The sequence below is a fragment of the Diadema antillarum genome, unplaced genomic scaffold (assembly GCF_040938485.1).
Source record: "Diadema antillarum isolate AM-2024a unplaced genomic scaffold, OU_Dant_1.0 seq00000846_RagTag, whole genome shotgun sequence".
Classification (NCBI taxonomy): Eukaryota; Metazoa; Echinodermata; class Echinoidea; order Diadematoida; family Diadematidae; genus Diadema; species Diadema antillarum.
In genome coordinates, this window is record NW_027271720.1 from 1,602,601 (window position 1) to 1,617,032 (window position 14,432).

At 41.5% G+C, this 14,432-nt stretch overlaps 1 protein-coding gene across 1 annotated transcript; it reads left to right on the forward strand.

The window, feature by feature from the left end:
* Positions 1–534: 534 nt before the first annotated feature.
* Positions 535–13,822, forward strand: LOC139740305 (exportin-4-like). Its single transcript, XM_071650890.1, has 13 exons — positions 535–700; positions 1,257–1,408; positions 2,206–2,342; positions 3,506–3,683; positions 4,763–4,922; positions 5,437–5,606; positions 6,341–6,515; positions 6,949–7,242; positions 8,471–8,651; positions 9,290–9,384; positions 11,703–11,957; positions 13,030–13,122; positions 13,514–13,822. Exons 1-13 carry the CDS (start codon positions 548–550, stop codon positions 13,709–13,711), a joined length of 2,241 nt encoding a protein of 746 aa, XP_071506991.1. The 5' UTR covers positions 535–547; the 3' UTR covers positions 13,712–13,822.
* Positions 13,823–14,432: the final 610 nt, after the last annotated feature.

Here is a 14,432-nt window from a genome sequence, read left to right on the forward strand (position 1 = left end):
GCAGTTGTACATTTGTCTCGTATGTCGCTTTACAAAAATGTACTTGGGAGGTTCTTGAAGCATAAAATATCTTGTGACTTGCAAGTCTAAAGTGAGCATGTTTCAGTTCAAGCGATTGAAATCCATTCTCCACTGAATAGAATTTGCCCAGTTGTTCACATTACCCATAACATAGGACCTCTATTGCATTGTTTTGTGTGTGTGTGTGTGTGTGTTTATTTTAGTTGTTTTCCCATTTCCATAAGATATTACTCAACATTTTCTTGTCTGTGTAAGTGTGTGTGCTTGTGTGTGGTTGAAAGTATTTTGATGGTAATTATCAAGTGAACTTTATATAATGTGTTTGTTACGTAGAAACAGCTAGGAGTTTAATACCTAAATTTACTTACATGTACTACATGAAGTTCACCCCCTTCCTCACCCACCACAAATGTTTCATGTTGCAAATGTGGCTGTTGTCAACAAATTAGTGACTTTATGATCAACTTTCTTCTATTATCTTTCCCTCTCTCCCCCCTTGCAGCTTCACCAAGATGACCAGCAGTACATGGAGGCATTTGACCAGCTGCTGGAGTGTTGGACGTCCTTGCTACGCCAGGCTGACCGCTTCCCTCCCGCCTACTTCTGCAGCCACGCCATCCAGGTCTTCAACTGCTACCTGCAGAGCCACCTGGGGGCGCCAGACGGAACCAGAGATGAGGTGAGTGTGAGGCGTACCCTTCTTCTGAAGCATTGGGAGAGCAATACCCCTTATGGAAGTTTATATTAGTTCCCTCTCTTCCCTCCAATCTGAAGTCAAATGAAAGGCCCATTCACACACAAGAAGTGGGGGGGGGGGGGTTGGTTTGTTTTGTTTTTGCTTCTGTTTTTGTTTTGTTTTTTTGTCTCACCACTATACCAGAGTTGATTTCAATCGGCATCATTCTTTCATTGGTAAAAAGAAGTCTTTTTGCTGCCAGCAGAACACTCTAAATCTCTAAACTGCACATGTCTATTAAATGATCTGAGTTTGAAGTCAGGCACCATCAACTCAGACTTTAGTGCAGCAGTTGAATCATGATGTGAAAAAGGTTGATGAAGAAGAGTTGTAAGTGCTGTCAAGTAAATTTACCTTTCTCCAACCCTGCATAGAAGCTCAGGGAAATCCAAACAAAGGAACAAAAAACAAACAAACAAACAAACCGAAGACCAAGCAAGGCTAAGGTAATATTTGCTTCTCTCGATCATCTCAATAATTGCTTCTCTGTGACTCACAGAAGCAGAACGGAGACGCCTGCGAGGATGACGAGGAGGAGGATGAAATCAACGAACTGGAGGAGGACGACAGAGACCTGTTTGGTGACCAGCTGATCAGTGTTGCTGCCATGGGGCGGGCCACACCCCAGCACAGTATACCCCTCCTTACCAAGTGAGAACACCATGCTGTATTATTCTGCAAATTTTAGATAATGCTGTCAAATTATCATCTGTAAATTATCAGCAGCTTAATGGAAATTTACCCCAAATATATACATACATGTGGATTGAGTGAATGCAAAAATATTAGTAACATATGTCATCAAAGTTCAAGAAAATTTTTACAATGTTCCAAAGTTATGAATGTTTTAGAGATTTGGTTAAACCCATGTGCCATCATTGTTGTCTATTAAAGAAGACTGTGATAATCTGTTTTGACACAGTAAATCAACAATATAGAGAAAATATTTAGACGGTGTAACATTCAAATTGATAACATTTTTCCATCAAGTTTGTTTTATTGCAGCTGATTGACAAATTGCTCTGCAACGACTTATTAAACTAAGCACTGAACTGATCAGTGTTTCATTAGTAGCCATGACAAGAGAAATCATGGGCATACATACTCAAGCAGGATTCGAACCTAGGACCCCCCTCATCACTGGACAGGCGTCTTATCCACTAGACCATCGGGCATCCGCCTGACAGTCAGTGCTGGTTCGTTGATGTAGAGCAATTTGTCAGTCAGGTGCAACAAAATTTAACATATTTTCATTTTTCTTGCATAAAGAGCACTTGACTTTCATAAAACCTCTTTCAGAAGGCAGGGATTATAATCTTGTAACAAGTCAAAGGAATGTGTACTCTTCATTGAACAAGCATTAATTTTGTAAAATTGCTTCTTATTAATTGATCCATATTTCTCTTTAAGTAGTATCACCTCTGATTCTGTATTTGCTCTCCCACCAGACTTTTAGAGGACCGGGCCACGAGGTTACAGTCCCACCTCCAGAGACACCAGCACCACACACACCACAATGTGGACATTGACATCAAGGGTCTCCACCTTCTCTATGAAGACTTACACTGGCTGATTCTCATTACAGGTACTGCGGACTTCCAATCAGTACTTACAAATGCATGCACTCTCAGGGAAAGCTTTTTTGTTGTCTATGATTATTATCTTTTTTTCATAGGTAGTAGGCATGAGATATATTTGCAATTTGTAATTATATTATGAGGTGCTGTGTGAAAGGTGGTTCATGCAGGAATTTGTAGGTTCAAATCCTGCTCAAATATATGCCCATGATTACCTCCGCCAAGGGAGGAGGTTATGTTTTCGTTACCGTCGGTTTGTTTGTTAGTTCGTTCGTTAGTTTGCCCGTGTGCAAAATATCTCAAAAAGTAGTTAACTGATTAGGTATGAAACTTGCAGGAAAGGTTTAGAATGACACAAGTAACAAACGATTAACTTTTGGTAGTAATCCAAGAATTTTTGGGGAATTTATGAAGGATTTTTTTACATTTTGGCAGGTAGGGTCAATTAACTTGGAGTTCAGGCTGCGCGTATTTGAGGTTTGCATGCGCGCACTAAAGTGCGTGCCAAAGATAGTAGAGATGCTTGCTCTAGTTTCTGCTAGGGCGAGGCGCCCCGTGCAGCTGAGGGTTTATGACGTAACAAAGGCTTCTATGTTGGGAAATCGGGCGACTTTCAGCACACAATGGTATAAGTACATATGGATGGAAATCACTGATATCTCTATGTAAGAACAAGATTAGTGGTGGAAATGAGCTGCATGCTTGGTGGAGGTCTGCGCTCTCAGAGTGCTTTTCTAGTTTCTTTTGTCATGGCTACTTCTAAAACACTGATCAATTCAGTGCTGGTATAATAATTGATGTAGGGCAATTTGTCAATCAGTTGTAATAAAAACAACTTGATGCAAGAATTTCATCAATTTGAATAATTACGCAGTACCCGCTGCTTGCCATAGGGATTAGAAGCAGCACTGGCAGCCGCACAGTAGCTCTGTGGTCTAGTGGATACGGCTGGACTTTCAGCAAGCCTGTTGTCTCAAATAAGACACACGTTACATCCTGTTTTGTTTCTGTTTAATTTTATGCGCGACATTTGGCCTAATTGTTTACATCTGCCTTGTTTCCATTCAAATCTATACTCAGAGAGTACCAATGCAGTGAACGGTTTTGTTATTGCCGTATTTCATCCTAATTTGTTTTCACTATCTCTCTCTCTCTCTCTCCATCTCTGTAGGTCACCTTCTAGCAGACGACTACAGGGGGGAAACCCCCGTTATACCGGAGCAGATTATACGACACTCCCTTCAGGAGTCGCAGCGTGTCGATGCTGACGTCACCCTGAAGGTTCTAGGTTCAGTACACGAGGATGCCGCTTCCATTCCTGGCCTCGAGAAGGCCGATCAAATAGTCAGGTGTGTGGATTGTGCATTTGAAAATAAGACAAGAGTTGTGCCGTGATATGACACTCTTTCGTGGACAGATAGACAGGCATGGAGAGATATTTGAATTTGAAAATCATGTAGTTGTAGCAGACAGAAAAATAAATACTCTCGCTCATTAAAGGACAGTGCTTCAAAATAGTTCCAAAATGTGAGTTAGGGATAGAAACAACCAAAGTAAAAATGTTAACCAGTATAATAAATGCTAAGTATTGTTAACTATTCAAAATATGAACAAAATTTGTATCAAAATCGTTTCTAGAATAAACCATCTACAGTTATGGTTTATTTAGAAAATTAGTGATATCTCAGTATATTTGTGGCTTTATTGCAATTCTTTTATATGGTAGGATGTTTTGTGATACAACTGAACTATATATATGCATTGAATTTGATAGCTTGAACATTCTTTTAATCACTGCTCCCATTGGTAAACAGTGGCTTTGATAAACATGTGGATTAAGTGCATGCAGCAGTATTGAAGTACAATGTACATGTCATTGAAAGTTTCAGGAAAGTCGGACAATTCATTTAATCCGCTGTTATCTAGTGATGGAGGAAATGAAACCTCAAAATTCATAACTTTTGAATAGTTGGTATGATTTTCCTCAATTTTTTTATTGATATGTTTTACTACAATTGCTGCATTCTCTCAATCCACATGTATATTAAGGTGAAAAATCCAAAATGTGGGATTGCTGTAAATCTTGTAGTATAGAGGGCTCTGGATCAAGACCTGCTAATTGCAAACCTCTTTGGACAAGATAATCTACCCAGTGTATCTCTCTTGGTCTCAGCAAAAGAATGGATACCTTGCAGTTTCGGGGTAATAGTACATGATAACAGCAAAATCCTCTAAAATAGCAGTACCTACTCTGAACAGGGCATGGTATTTTGGAGAAATATGTTGGCTGTATAAATCTATCGATCCCTACTCCATTTTCTTCCATTTCAATATAGAAAGTGCAAATGTTATGATATACATGTATGAAATTTCATTTCCTTCACTGTCATTCGACTTCTCTTGTATGCCATAATTGCAACTGTTCCAGATTATCAGCTGCCGTCTTCCGCATCTCGGAGATCGAGCGCCGGGCGGTGCAAGCAAACCTGGCTGACCTGTGGAGTCCCCAGGTCGGCAGCACCACGGTGTGGTTTCTACGGCGATGGCTGTCCTCCTACCTCATGCTCAACGAATCCTACTACAACGAGGTATAGTACACATCCTTCTCAGTTTGTGTTTGTGATTGAAAAAGTCGTATGTGTTTTGCAAAATGAATAATTTCAGCTTTTGAGCTTTTGAGCAATTTGACCCCCCCCCCCCCCAGTTAAAATAGGGTTAAAGGGCATACAATTTTAAGAGGAATTCAAAGTTTATTTGATGAAAATCAGTTTTTAAATGGCTGAGATATCTGGAAACAAAGTGAAACAAAGCGGCCTGTATGATAAGAGGTGGGTCTCTCCTTATATAAAGATCACTCTTGTTTGGATATCTCAGCCATTTCAAAACTAATTTTCATAAACCAAACCTTGAATTCCTCTTAGAATTGTATGCTCTTTTATGTTTCATAAGAGGTTTCTCATTATCTCAATAAAATCACCATCAAAAAACATTGGAAACATGAAGCCCCAGTTCAGCCAATCTGTACCATCCCTTTAATGACTCCAGAGATATGCATATTTGTACACTGGTCCATCTTGCTACATGTGTGTCTCCCCCACACAGATAAGCGTGCCTCTAGCCGTGTGCTTCGGTAAGGGCACAGAGGGCAGTCACTGGCTGACCAGCTTCCTCCTGGACAAGTGCCTCTCCAACCTGTCCATCTGGAGTTCGGAGCACGAGCTGGCCAACGACACCGTCGACCTCCTCGTGTCTCTTGTGGAGAAGAAGGAGAGGTGAGTGACTCCTGACACCCTCCCCCCCCCCCCCCCACCCCCGCCAAATTTTTGTGTGGTCATATTTAGGACAAGTGACTCGGTGTGAGAGCTTGTTCCACCTCGTTAGCTACCCAGTAGATGTCGCTGCTCACATGGGGTTCACAATTTTTTGTGACATGAACATTCTGCAATGTTACTATTAAACATGGTGTTCCTCTAGTTCTGTAATGGCAGATGTCAGTATTACAATGTATGTCTGATTATTTAGAGGATTAGCAAATTACCAAAGTAGATTTTTGGGGGATTTATTTAGAGCTAGGAGACATTTCATCTTTCAATTTCAACCTTTTCTCTGCATTTTAGTCAACTGATATACCCTCAGGACCTGCTTCATGTGCAGATTGGAAAGAAATGTTTTAGAAAGATAACTATCAAGAAGTGAGGATTAATACAATGTGTATTCCAGTACTGTAATCTCTCACTGATATTGTGACATTATTGAATCTGGATGTGTTTGTCTGTCTTAAATCATGACTTTTAAAATTTTGTTGTTTTTGCTGTTGGGCTGCTATTGTTGTTGATTTTGTTGTTATGCATTTTTTTTTTGTGTGTGTTTTCTTTGTTGTCTACATGTATTTTTACAGGGTGGGGGAGCAGTGCACTGAAATTTGATATGATGCATGGGAGACTGCATCTACATTTAAGTGCATGGGCATCTTCAAGGGATTAATCTTTATCTTTCTCTCCCGCAGATGTCTACCAGCGCTGCAGTGCGAGAGCTTCTGGACCATTGCCAAGCAGCACGCGGCCAGCGCCCCACCCTTGGACCTCCTACCACTGGACATCAAGTCTAACCTCATGAAGGCCCTGGTCCTGGCTGGCTGCCTGGCTCCTAATGCCGAGACCAAGGACAGATTTGCCCAGGAGGTGTGTAAAGATGGCATTTGAGCTTGAGTTTGTCAAAGAAGGAATCAATCATTCTTCTCCTCAGTCCCACATGTATGATATTGTGTAGGTATCAACCCTGTTACTAATGGCAGTGTGAAGGGTAGTTCCTCGCTTTAGTGTTGATAAGTATTGATTCCTGTTTGCCTCTTCCAATATGTTTTATATGATGACTAGCAAGAGGACACTTTGATCAATTACGTAGAAACAAATGTGACCATGATGTTTGTTTTCATAGGTCTGGTTTTTCATACTCTGTACAAAGATGAAATCTGTTTCAAAATTGTGAAAATATATATATTTTTACCAGCTTTTGTTGAATATGCGCACATTCCTCTCTCCACACAAAAACATTCCTTAGTCCAGGAGTTGGATCTGAACTTGATATTTGTTTACGCTTCCTGCATCCCTCCAGGTCCTCATTCCAGTCCAGAACCGCTACAAGGGGCTGATCCAGCAGGAGGAGTTTGTGCGCAAGGCCCAGGAGGACACGGTGAAGACCACACTGTGCATGCTGCTGAGCCTCCTGCGCGGCATCGTCATGGGGACCCGCTTCGTGGCCGCCAACGAGCTCTTCCTCTTCATCTGGCCGCTGGCCACGGAGTGCGTGGCCCTGGTCCGGACGTACCACCACTGCTCGGAGGTCGTCGAGCTCGTGTTGGAGCTCTACCTGGAGATGGGACGCAGGCAGCTCACCTACATCAACAAGGTGGGTGCGGGGTGTGATCAGAAGACTGGTCCAAGCTCGTCTGAGTGCCTTGCCCTTTTTTTTTTTAACCTAGACAACATTTTGATCTCAAAAAGTTTGATATGATGAGGCAACACAGGTAGAGGAAGAGTAAAAAACAAAACAAAACAAAACACACAGACACACACACACAAAACATTCATTGTGGTTCCGTTGAAACCCAGCACCTTCAACTTTCATAAATGTCAGTCCCTATTTAAATATATAAGATATTAACAGTGTGTTACGCTGCTGACCTTGGTGGTAACTCAATCAGAAACACCGTGTTATAACAAACATAGATACTTTTTGTTGCTTTAGAAATTTTGTTGCTTTAAAATGTTTAAGGTTAGGTTTTTTTTATAACACACATGCAAACAGAGTCCAAAACAAAGGATGTGCAAGTATATGCCAGCACAAGTTGTATGTTGTTAAGCATTTTTCTGAAAGCCTGATATAATTGTTACCAGGCACCACAAAACCAACAAAAAGTCACACTCCCTGATTTTACTGTAGGATTCAAAATAGGTAAAACGTGCCAGGCGTAGGAAATCTTTAGTTTTTATATTTTCTGAAAGAAAAATTCTTCTTCTACATAATTGCACAGTTTGGAATTGGGAAATGAATGGGAAATTATGCTTTTTGCAGTTTTTCTGCAGCACTTTTTTGCAGAAAAGTGTGATTGATGCACATGTACATTGTATGTCCTAAAGGCACCTATTAATTTCTTTAAAACCCTTCACACACTCCTAGCTTTCAACTCAGATGGTGCTACTGCAGTCAACGGTAGTATCAGTCATGAATAGACTCTGCTCAACGGAGTGTGGCAAATTTCAGCTTAATCTGATAATCCCTTCATTGTGGTTGCTACAGAGTTGTACATCCTGTCTCATTCAATCATTGCACTGGGCACCACTGGTTGAGATTAAGCACTTGAATAGACCTTAAACTTCAAAGCCTCTTCTCTCAGTACAGGCTTTTCCAAAATGTGTACTTTTTTTCCTCATCATTTTAGTAGATACAACAAACGGTATGAAAGTCCATTTGTATTAAGTTACACATCATTCTAAAGTTTATAATCTGCTCTTTGAGAATCTGCCCCTAGCTAAAAGTCCATATCTGGCAACTTTTTGGTGGTTTGATGCTGCAGGGTCACAGACTGTCCACACATATATCATGTCAGTGTTGAATTGATGTTGAATCTTTCCAGGTCAATTCCTTCAAGCTGTACGAGATGTCGCTGTCCCTCCTGGAGACGTACAAGCAGTGCAACCTGGGAAAGCGTCGCCGCGACGCCATCGCGGAGGAGGAGCAGTACCACGACATCTCGGTCATGATTGAGTTGCTAACGGAGATCATCTCCAAGGACATGACAGACTTTCTACACGACGGTAGGCTAAAATTTTGTACTGTGTAATCATGTTCAGAATACATAATGAGCACTACTTCCTAACGCTGTCAACCCTCATTTTACACTGGAAATTCCTTTCCGGGCTTATTCATGTGATATCAATTACACAGTGTCATTCTTTGAAATGTTTCTCACTACCTTGGATATCCTAGTCAGGAAAGACATGAATATTTTTTCTCGTCAGCACAGATTTTGTTTATATTTTTCCTTCTTTCTGATCTGTATCTGTGGCAACTTGTCATATCCATTTACCCAGCGAAAAAGAAATCAAAGTGCTGATTTGACAGTCAGACTAGGTTGTAATGTTTGTTGCTTATTACCACTGATACAAGAAAATATGGCAGAAATTTAATAGACCATGGTATGTTGTCTTCAAACCAAATTTTCCTGAGTAGGTTGATGTAGCTCTACAATGAGCTAATGCTAGTCCTTACAGGCCACTGCCTTCTCCAGAACCAGGGCCTCCTTCCTCCATCCCCACCTCCGTAACACACTGGGCAGGACATAAGGGGATGTTATGGTTCAGTGCAACGATCTGCATTTAACCACTCATGATATAAGCATTTGTTTGTCGTAAATCAACAAATATTCGCCTATCTTGTCTGTGATGTCATGCAGATGAACCCAATCCAGTGAACAACGTCTCGGCACCGGATGTAGTTCTCTATGGCCTCAACATTCTCCTACCTCTCATCAATCACGAGCTTCTAAGGGTAGGCAATCGTGTTGTGATGTGGGTTTAAAGGGAATGATGTGATGCTGTTGCCATGTGGATGTGATTTGCTACCAATGATAGTGATGTGAATGTGAAGGTGATGATGTGAGGCTGTTTCTGTATTGATGTGATGAGCTTCTAAGGATAGTGATGAGGATGTGAAGGAGACGATGTGAGGCTGTTTCTGTATTGATGTGATGAGCTTCTAAGGATAGTGATGAGGATGTGAAGGTGATGATGTGAGGCTGTTTCTGTATTGATGTGATGAGCTTCTAAGGATAGTGATGAGGATGTGAAGGAGACGATGTGAGGCTGTTTCTGTATTGATGTGATGAGCTTCTAAGGATAGTGATGTGGATGTGAAGGAGACGATGTGAGGCTGTTTTTGTATTGATGTGATGAGCTTCTAAGGATAGTGATGTGGATGTGAAGGTGATGATGTGAGGCTGTTTCTGTATTGATGTGATGAGCTTCTAAGGATAGTGATGAGGATGTGAAGGAGACGATGTGAGGCTGTTTTTGTATTGATGTGATGAGCTTCTCAGGATAGTGATGTGGATGTGAAGGAGACGATGTGAGGCTGTTTCTGTATTGATGTGATGAGCTTCTAAGGATAGTGATGTGGATGTGAAGGAGACGATGTGAGGCTGTTTTTGTATTGATGTGATGAGCTTCTAAGGATAGTGATGTGGATGTGAAGGTGATGATGTGAGGCTGTTTCTGTATTGATGTGATGAGCTTCTAAGGATAGTGATGAGGATGTGAAGGAGACGATGTGAGGCTGTTTTTGTATTGATGTGATGAGCTTCTCAGGATAGTGATGTGGATGTGAAGGAGACGATGTGAGGCTGTTTCTGTATTGGTGTGATGAGCTTCTAAGGATAGTGATGTGGATGTGAAGGAGACGATGTGAGGCTGTTTTTGTATTGATGTGATGAGCTTCTAAGGATAGTGATGAGGATGTGAAGGAGACGATGTGAGGCTGTTTTTGTATTGATGTGATGAGCTTCTAAGGATAGTGATGAGGATGTGAAGGAGACGATGTGAGGCTGTTTCTGTATTGGTGTGATGAGCTTCTAAGGATAGTGATGTGGATGTGAAGGAGACGATGTGAGGCTGTTTCTGTATTGATGTGATGAGCTTCTAAGGATAGTGATGAGGATGTGAAGGAGACGATGTGAGGCTGTTTCTGTATTGATGTGATGAGCTTCTAAGGATAGTGATGAGGATGTGAAGGTGATGATGTGAGGCTGTTTCTGTATTGATGTGATGAGCTTCTAAGGATAGTGATGAGGATGTGAAGGTGATGATGTGAGGCTGTTTCTGTATTGATGTGATGAGCTTCTAAGGATAGTGATGTGGATGTGAAGGGAATGATGAGATGCTGCTGCTGTGTGCATGTTAATTAACCCTAACCAGGCTGGGCTTTTTTGGGTGTACTGTGGCCAGGGAGGGTTTGATTCAACCCTCCCGAGATCTCGGCTGTCGATCGCGTGAGCGCCATGAAATTTGGCACATGCATTACCTGTGGCTTAATCTACCAAGTTATGCAAAAAGAAATGGAAATTTTTTGTTATAATAATTAATTATGCTAATATATGCATTAAATCATACATTTTGCTCTAAATAAGAAATTTAAGCTCCTAGAATCCTAATTTTTGGTGAAAAAGATGCGCGAGACTTGAAAGTAAAAAGTTAGCGAACGGCGCGGTCAAAAAATTTCCCGCGGCGGAGTAGTCACAAAAAATGTCGAGGGGGGGGTTGATTCAAACCCCCCCGCTTCTAATGGTAGTGATGTGGATGTGGATGATGTGGTGCTGTTCCTTTGGTGATGTATTGAGGTTCTAAGGGTAATGATGTGGATTTGAAGGGGACGATGTGATGCTTTGCTGTGGTGATGTGTTGAGTTTGTAAGGGTAATGATGTGGATGTGAAGGAGACAAAGTAATGCTGTTGCTGTGATGATGTAATGAGCTTCTAAGGGTAGTGATGTGGATGTGAATGGAATGATACGATGCTGTTGCTGTGGTGATGTAATGAACTTCTTATTGTTGGCAGGTATGGTGTGATGTGTGTGTGAAAGAATGATGTGCTGTTAACCTTGGTGATTCCAAATGAAGATGAGACCATTTATAGGTGACGACAGATGAAATATCAATGCAGATTATGTGGTGCTGGTATGAAAATTAATGTCATTGGATATATCTCACCTCATGCGTTGGTATGGATGGAAAGAGTGCAAACATACGTTGTACATGACTATAATGAATTACTTGTAGATAATCGCTTCCTTCTGTGCATTCCAATCCCTCCCAGTTCCCCAACCTGTGCCAGCAGTACTTCCGTCTGGTCACCTCCATCGGCGAGCTGTACCCCGAGCGTCTCGTCTGCCTCCCTGGCTCCCTCTTCCAGAACCTGATGGCGTCCATTGAGGCCGGCCTGGTCGACTACGGCGGCGACGTCTCCAAGATGAGCCTGGACGCCCTGTCCTCCATGGCGGAGCACTGTGCCAAGAACCCTCAGGAAGTGGCCGGCTCGCAGCTCTCTCACGCCATGGTGCACTTTCTCAAGGTGAAGTCCTGATCCAGTCTGTCCGATGGGATAATTAACCTATTCCTTTTGATACCCTGCTATATACCAAGTTCCTGTCGTGTCAACTCATAGATGGGAACAGGGTATACTTCTAGGTTCTCAAAATGGACACAAGTGTGTCTGCATTCGTGGCCTGAATTCATGTTTTGTTGTATCATACTGATTAGAAAAATGACTTCTAGTGAAAGATTAGAGTTTCTGTTATTGATAGTTGTTCTTTGTCTCGGTATTGTGCATATTTTTGCGTAATTTGTGACCCTGCATCACAAAACGAAGAAAATGTCACCAGACATGTATTTTTTGTTAAGAGGAGGTTCTGAAAGAGCAGACTTTAAGCTTTAAAGTGATGTATAACTCAATTCAAATGGACACTCCTAACCTATCTAAATATTGGGAAGAAAGCACGCACTCTGGAAAGGTGTGAACTGAGGAAAGAGGTTCTAAAGTACAGGGTCTATTCAAGCGCTTTATTTTTACCAAGCTGTGCTAGCTGTGCAGTGAATGGGACAAAAAAACAGGATGTCAACCACAACAACAATGAAGGGATTATAAGATTAAGTTGAAATTGAGCATGCTCTATCAACACATTCTGTCCATGATTGATGCCAACTTTCAAAGCAATAGCATCTCAGTTTTTCTAAAGTAATTAAGAGTTGAGTGTGGAGAGTGTGTACAGTTTTTTTTTTTTCTTTAGAAATGAAAAGGGGACTCTATTAGACACATTTAATCACCCTATTCTACAAAAAAGGTGTTCAAGAAAAACTACTAATAACACAATTTCCTGCTCATTTTATGATCCCAATCTTTAGCATAATGTATAAGAAGACTTGCTCTTTCAGAAAATATGAAAAACTCAAGATTGTCCAGGCTGACCCATTTCACCTATTTTCAGTCCTCGCACAAAATCAGTGTGTGCGACTGTTTGTTGGTTTTGTGATGCGTGGTCACATTTAATTCTTCCACCATAGCAGTGTGCTTGTTGTGCAGTTTAGCACCCTGCTGGTAATAACTTGATAATCTTCATGCCATCCATGTGTCTCTTACATTGCAGGTGCTCTTTGATACCATTGTTCGGCAGAGCTTCGACATGGACATCATTGCGTCAGCTGGAGGTGCATTCTACACCCTTATATGCAGTCATCATGTGAGTAAATTGGTCACTTTCAGTTTCTTGATCGTCATGAAAAATCATGGGCATGCATACTCAAGTTAATAATGATAATGATTGCATTTATAATGTGCTTTATACTGGTGTTAGAGTTAGAGTCAAACCAATTATCACCTGATATCTAGACAGGCATCATGTCCACTGCTCCAACCTGTGTATGCCTGTGATTTTTTTATTGTGGCTACTATTAAAACACTGAATAATCGGTGTGTATTTTGTACGTCGATGAAGGTCAATTTGTCAGTCTGTTGCAATGAGAACCACTAGGCACAAGAACTCATAAATTTGAGGAGTAACTAATGCCTTGCTTAAAAAAAGAAAAGAATATGATTTCAAACCATGCCTCTCTTTCTGCTCCACATTTCAGGAGAAGTACACCGAGCTGGTGAACAATGTCCTTCGCCACCAGTCCAACCCCAGCCACTACCAGCGGCTGGCAGCTGCCTTCAGCCAGCTGACGCCCAGCGACTCCACACTCCAGCTGGACCGCGCCCACAAGATGAAGTTCCAGGGCCAGCTCGAGACGTTCCTCCTCAATGTGCGACCGTTCCTCATCGTCAAATGATGAAGCGAGAGGAGGAGGAGGAGGAGGGAAATTTAGATATTGCAATGCACAAACCGCTGAGGCTGGGCCGAGTCGAGGAAGACTCCCTCTCAAGTGTGTGAAACCATATCAATACCTTCTTTTCTAATTCTGCTTCTCACGTTACGGAAGTTACGTAGGATACAGATGTGAACGGGGCTCCTGCCAATACCCTGTTCCTGCTGATAATATTTGATCCCTCACCCCAGCATCCCCAGTGAGTGTGGTCAAAGGAAAACAACAAGAAAGAACTTTTTTAAAAGTCTTTTTGTTGTTGCTACAAAGGCGTAACCATGTCTGTTGTAAGTGTGTGAAACTATTGATGAATTATGGCAGACGAGTATAATGGAGCGTGTGATACTCCAGCTGAACATTTTGAAAATTGGTTCATCAGAACATGGACATCTTGTATGTGCTACCGTTCTGAAGACCACACATTTAAGTGTTTGTTTGTGTATTTGTTTGTACGACTTTGAATCAGATTAAGCAATACATTGTCCAGGAGGACTATTTTTACAGTATCTTGTAGTAGTCATCATCATTGTAGAGCTATTTCTCGGTGGTCAGCAACTTTTAAATGAAATGGCTGGATAGACTGAAACATGGTCAACGTGCAGTGGTGGAAACAGAATCCTCTTAACTGTGCACAATTTTGCTTGCTGGCATGTTTATCAAAGTCTGTGTATGTTCTTTTGTGGAGAAA

Coding starts and splice junctions, on each gene's coding strand:
- LOC139740305 (XM_071650890.1), top strand. CDS start 548: ATGGAGGCATTTGACCAGCTGCTGGAGTGTTGGACGTCCTTGCTACGC. Junction 7,243..8,470: donor AGCTCACCTACATCAACAAG/GTGGGTGCGGGG, acceptor GAATCTTTCCAG/GTCAATTCCTTCAAGCTGTA. Junction 13,123..13,513: donor CCCTTATATGCAGTCATCAT/GTGAGTAAATTG, acceptor TCCACATTTCAG/GAGAAGTACACCGAGCTGGT.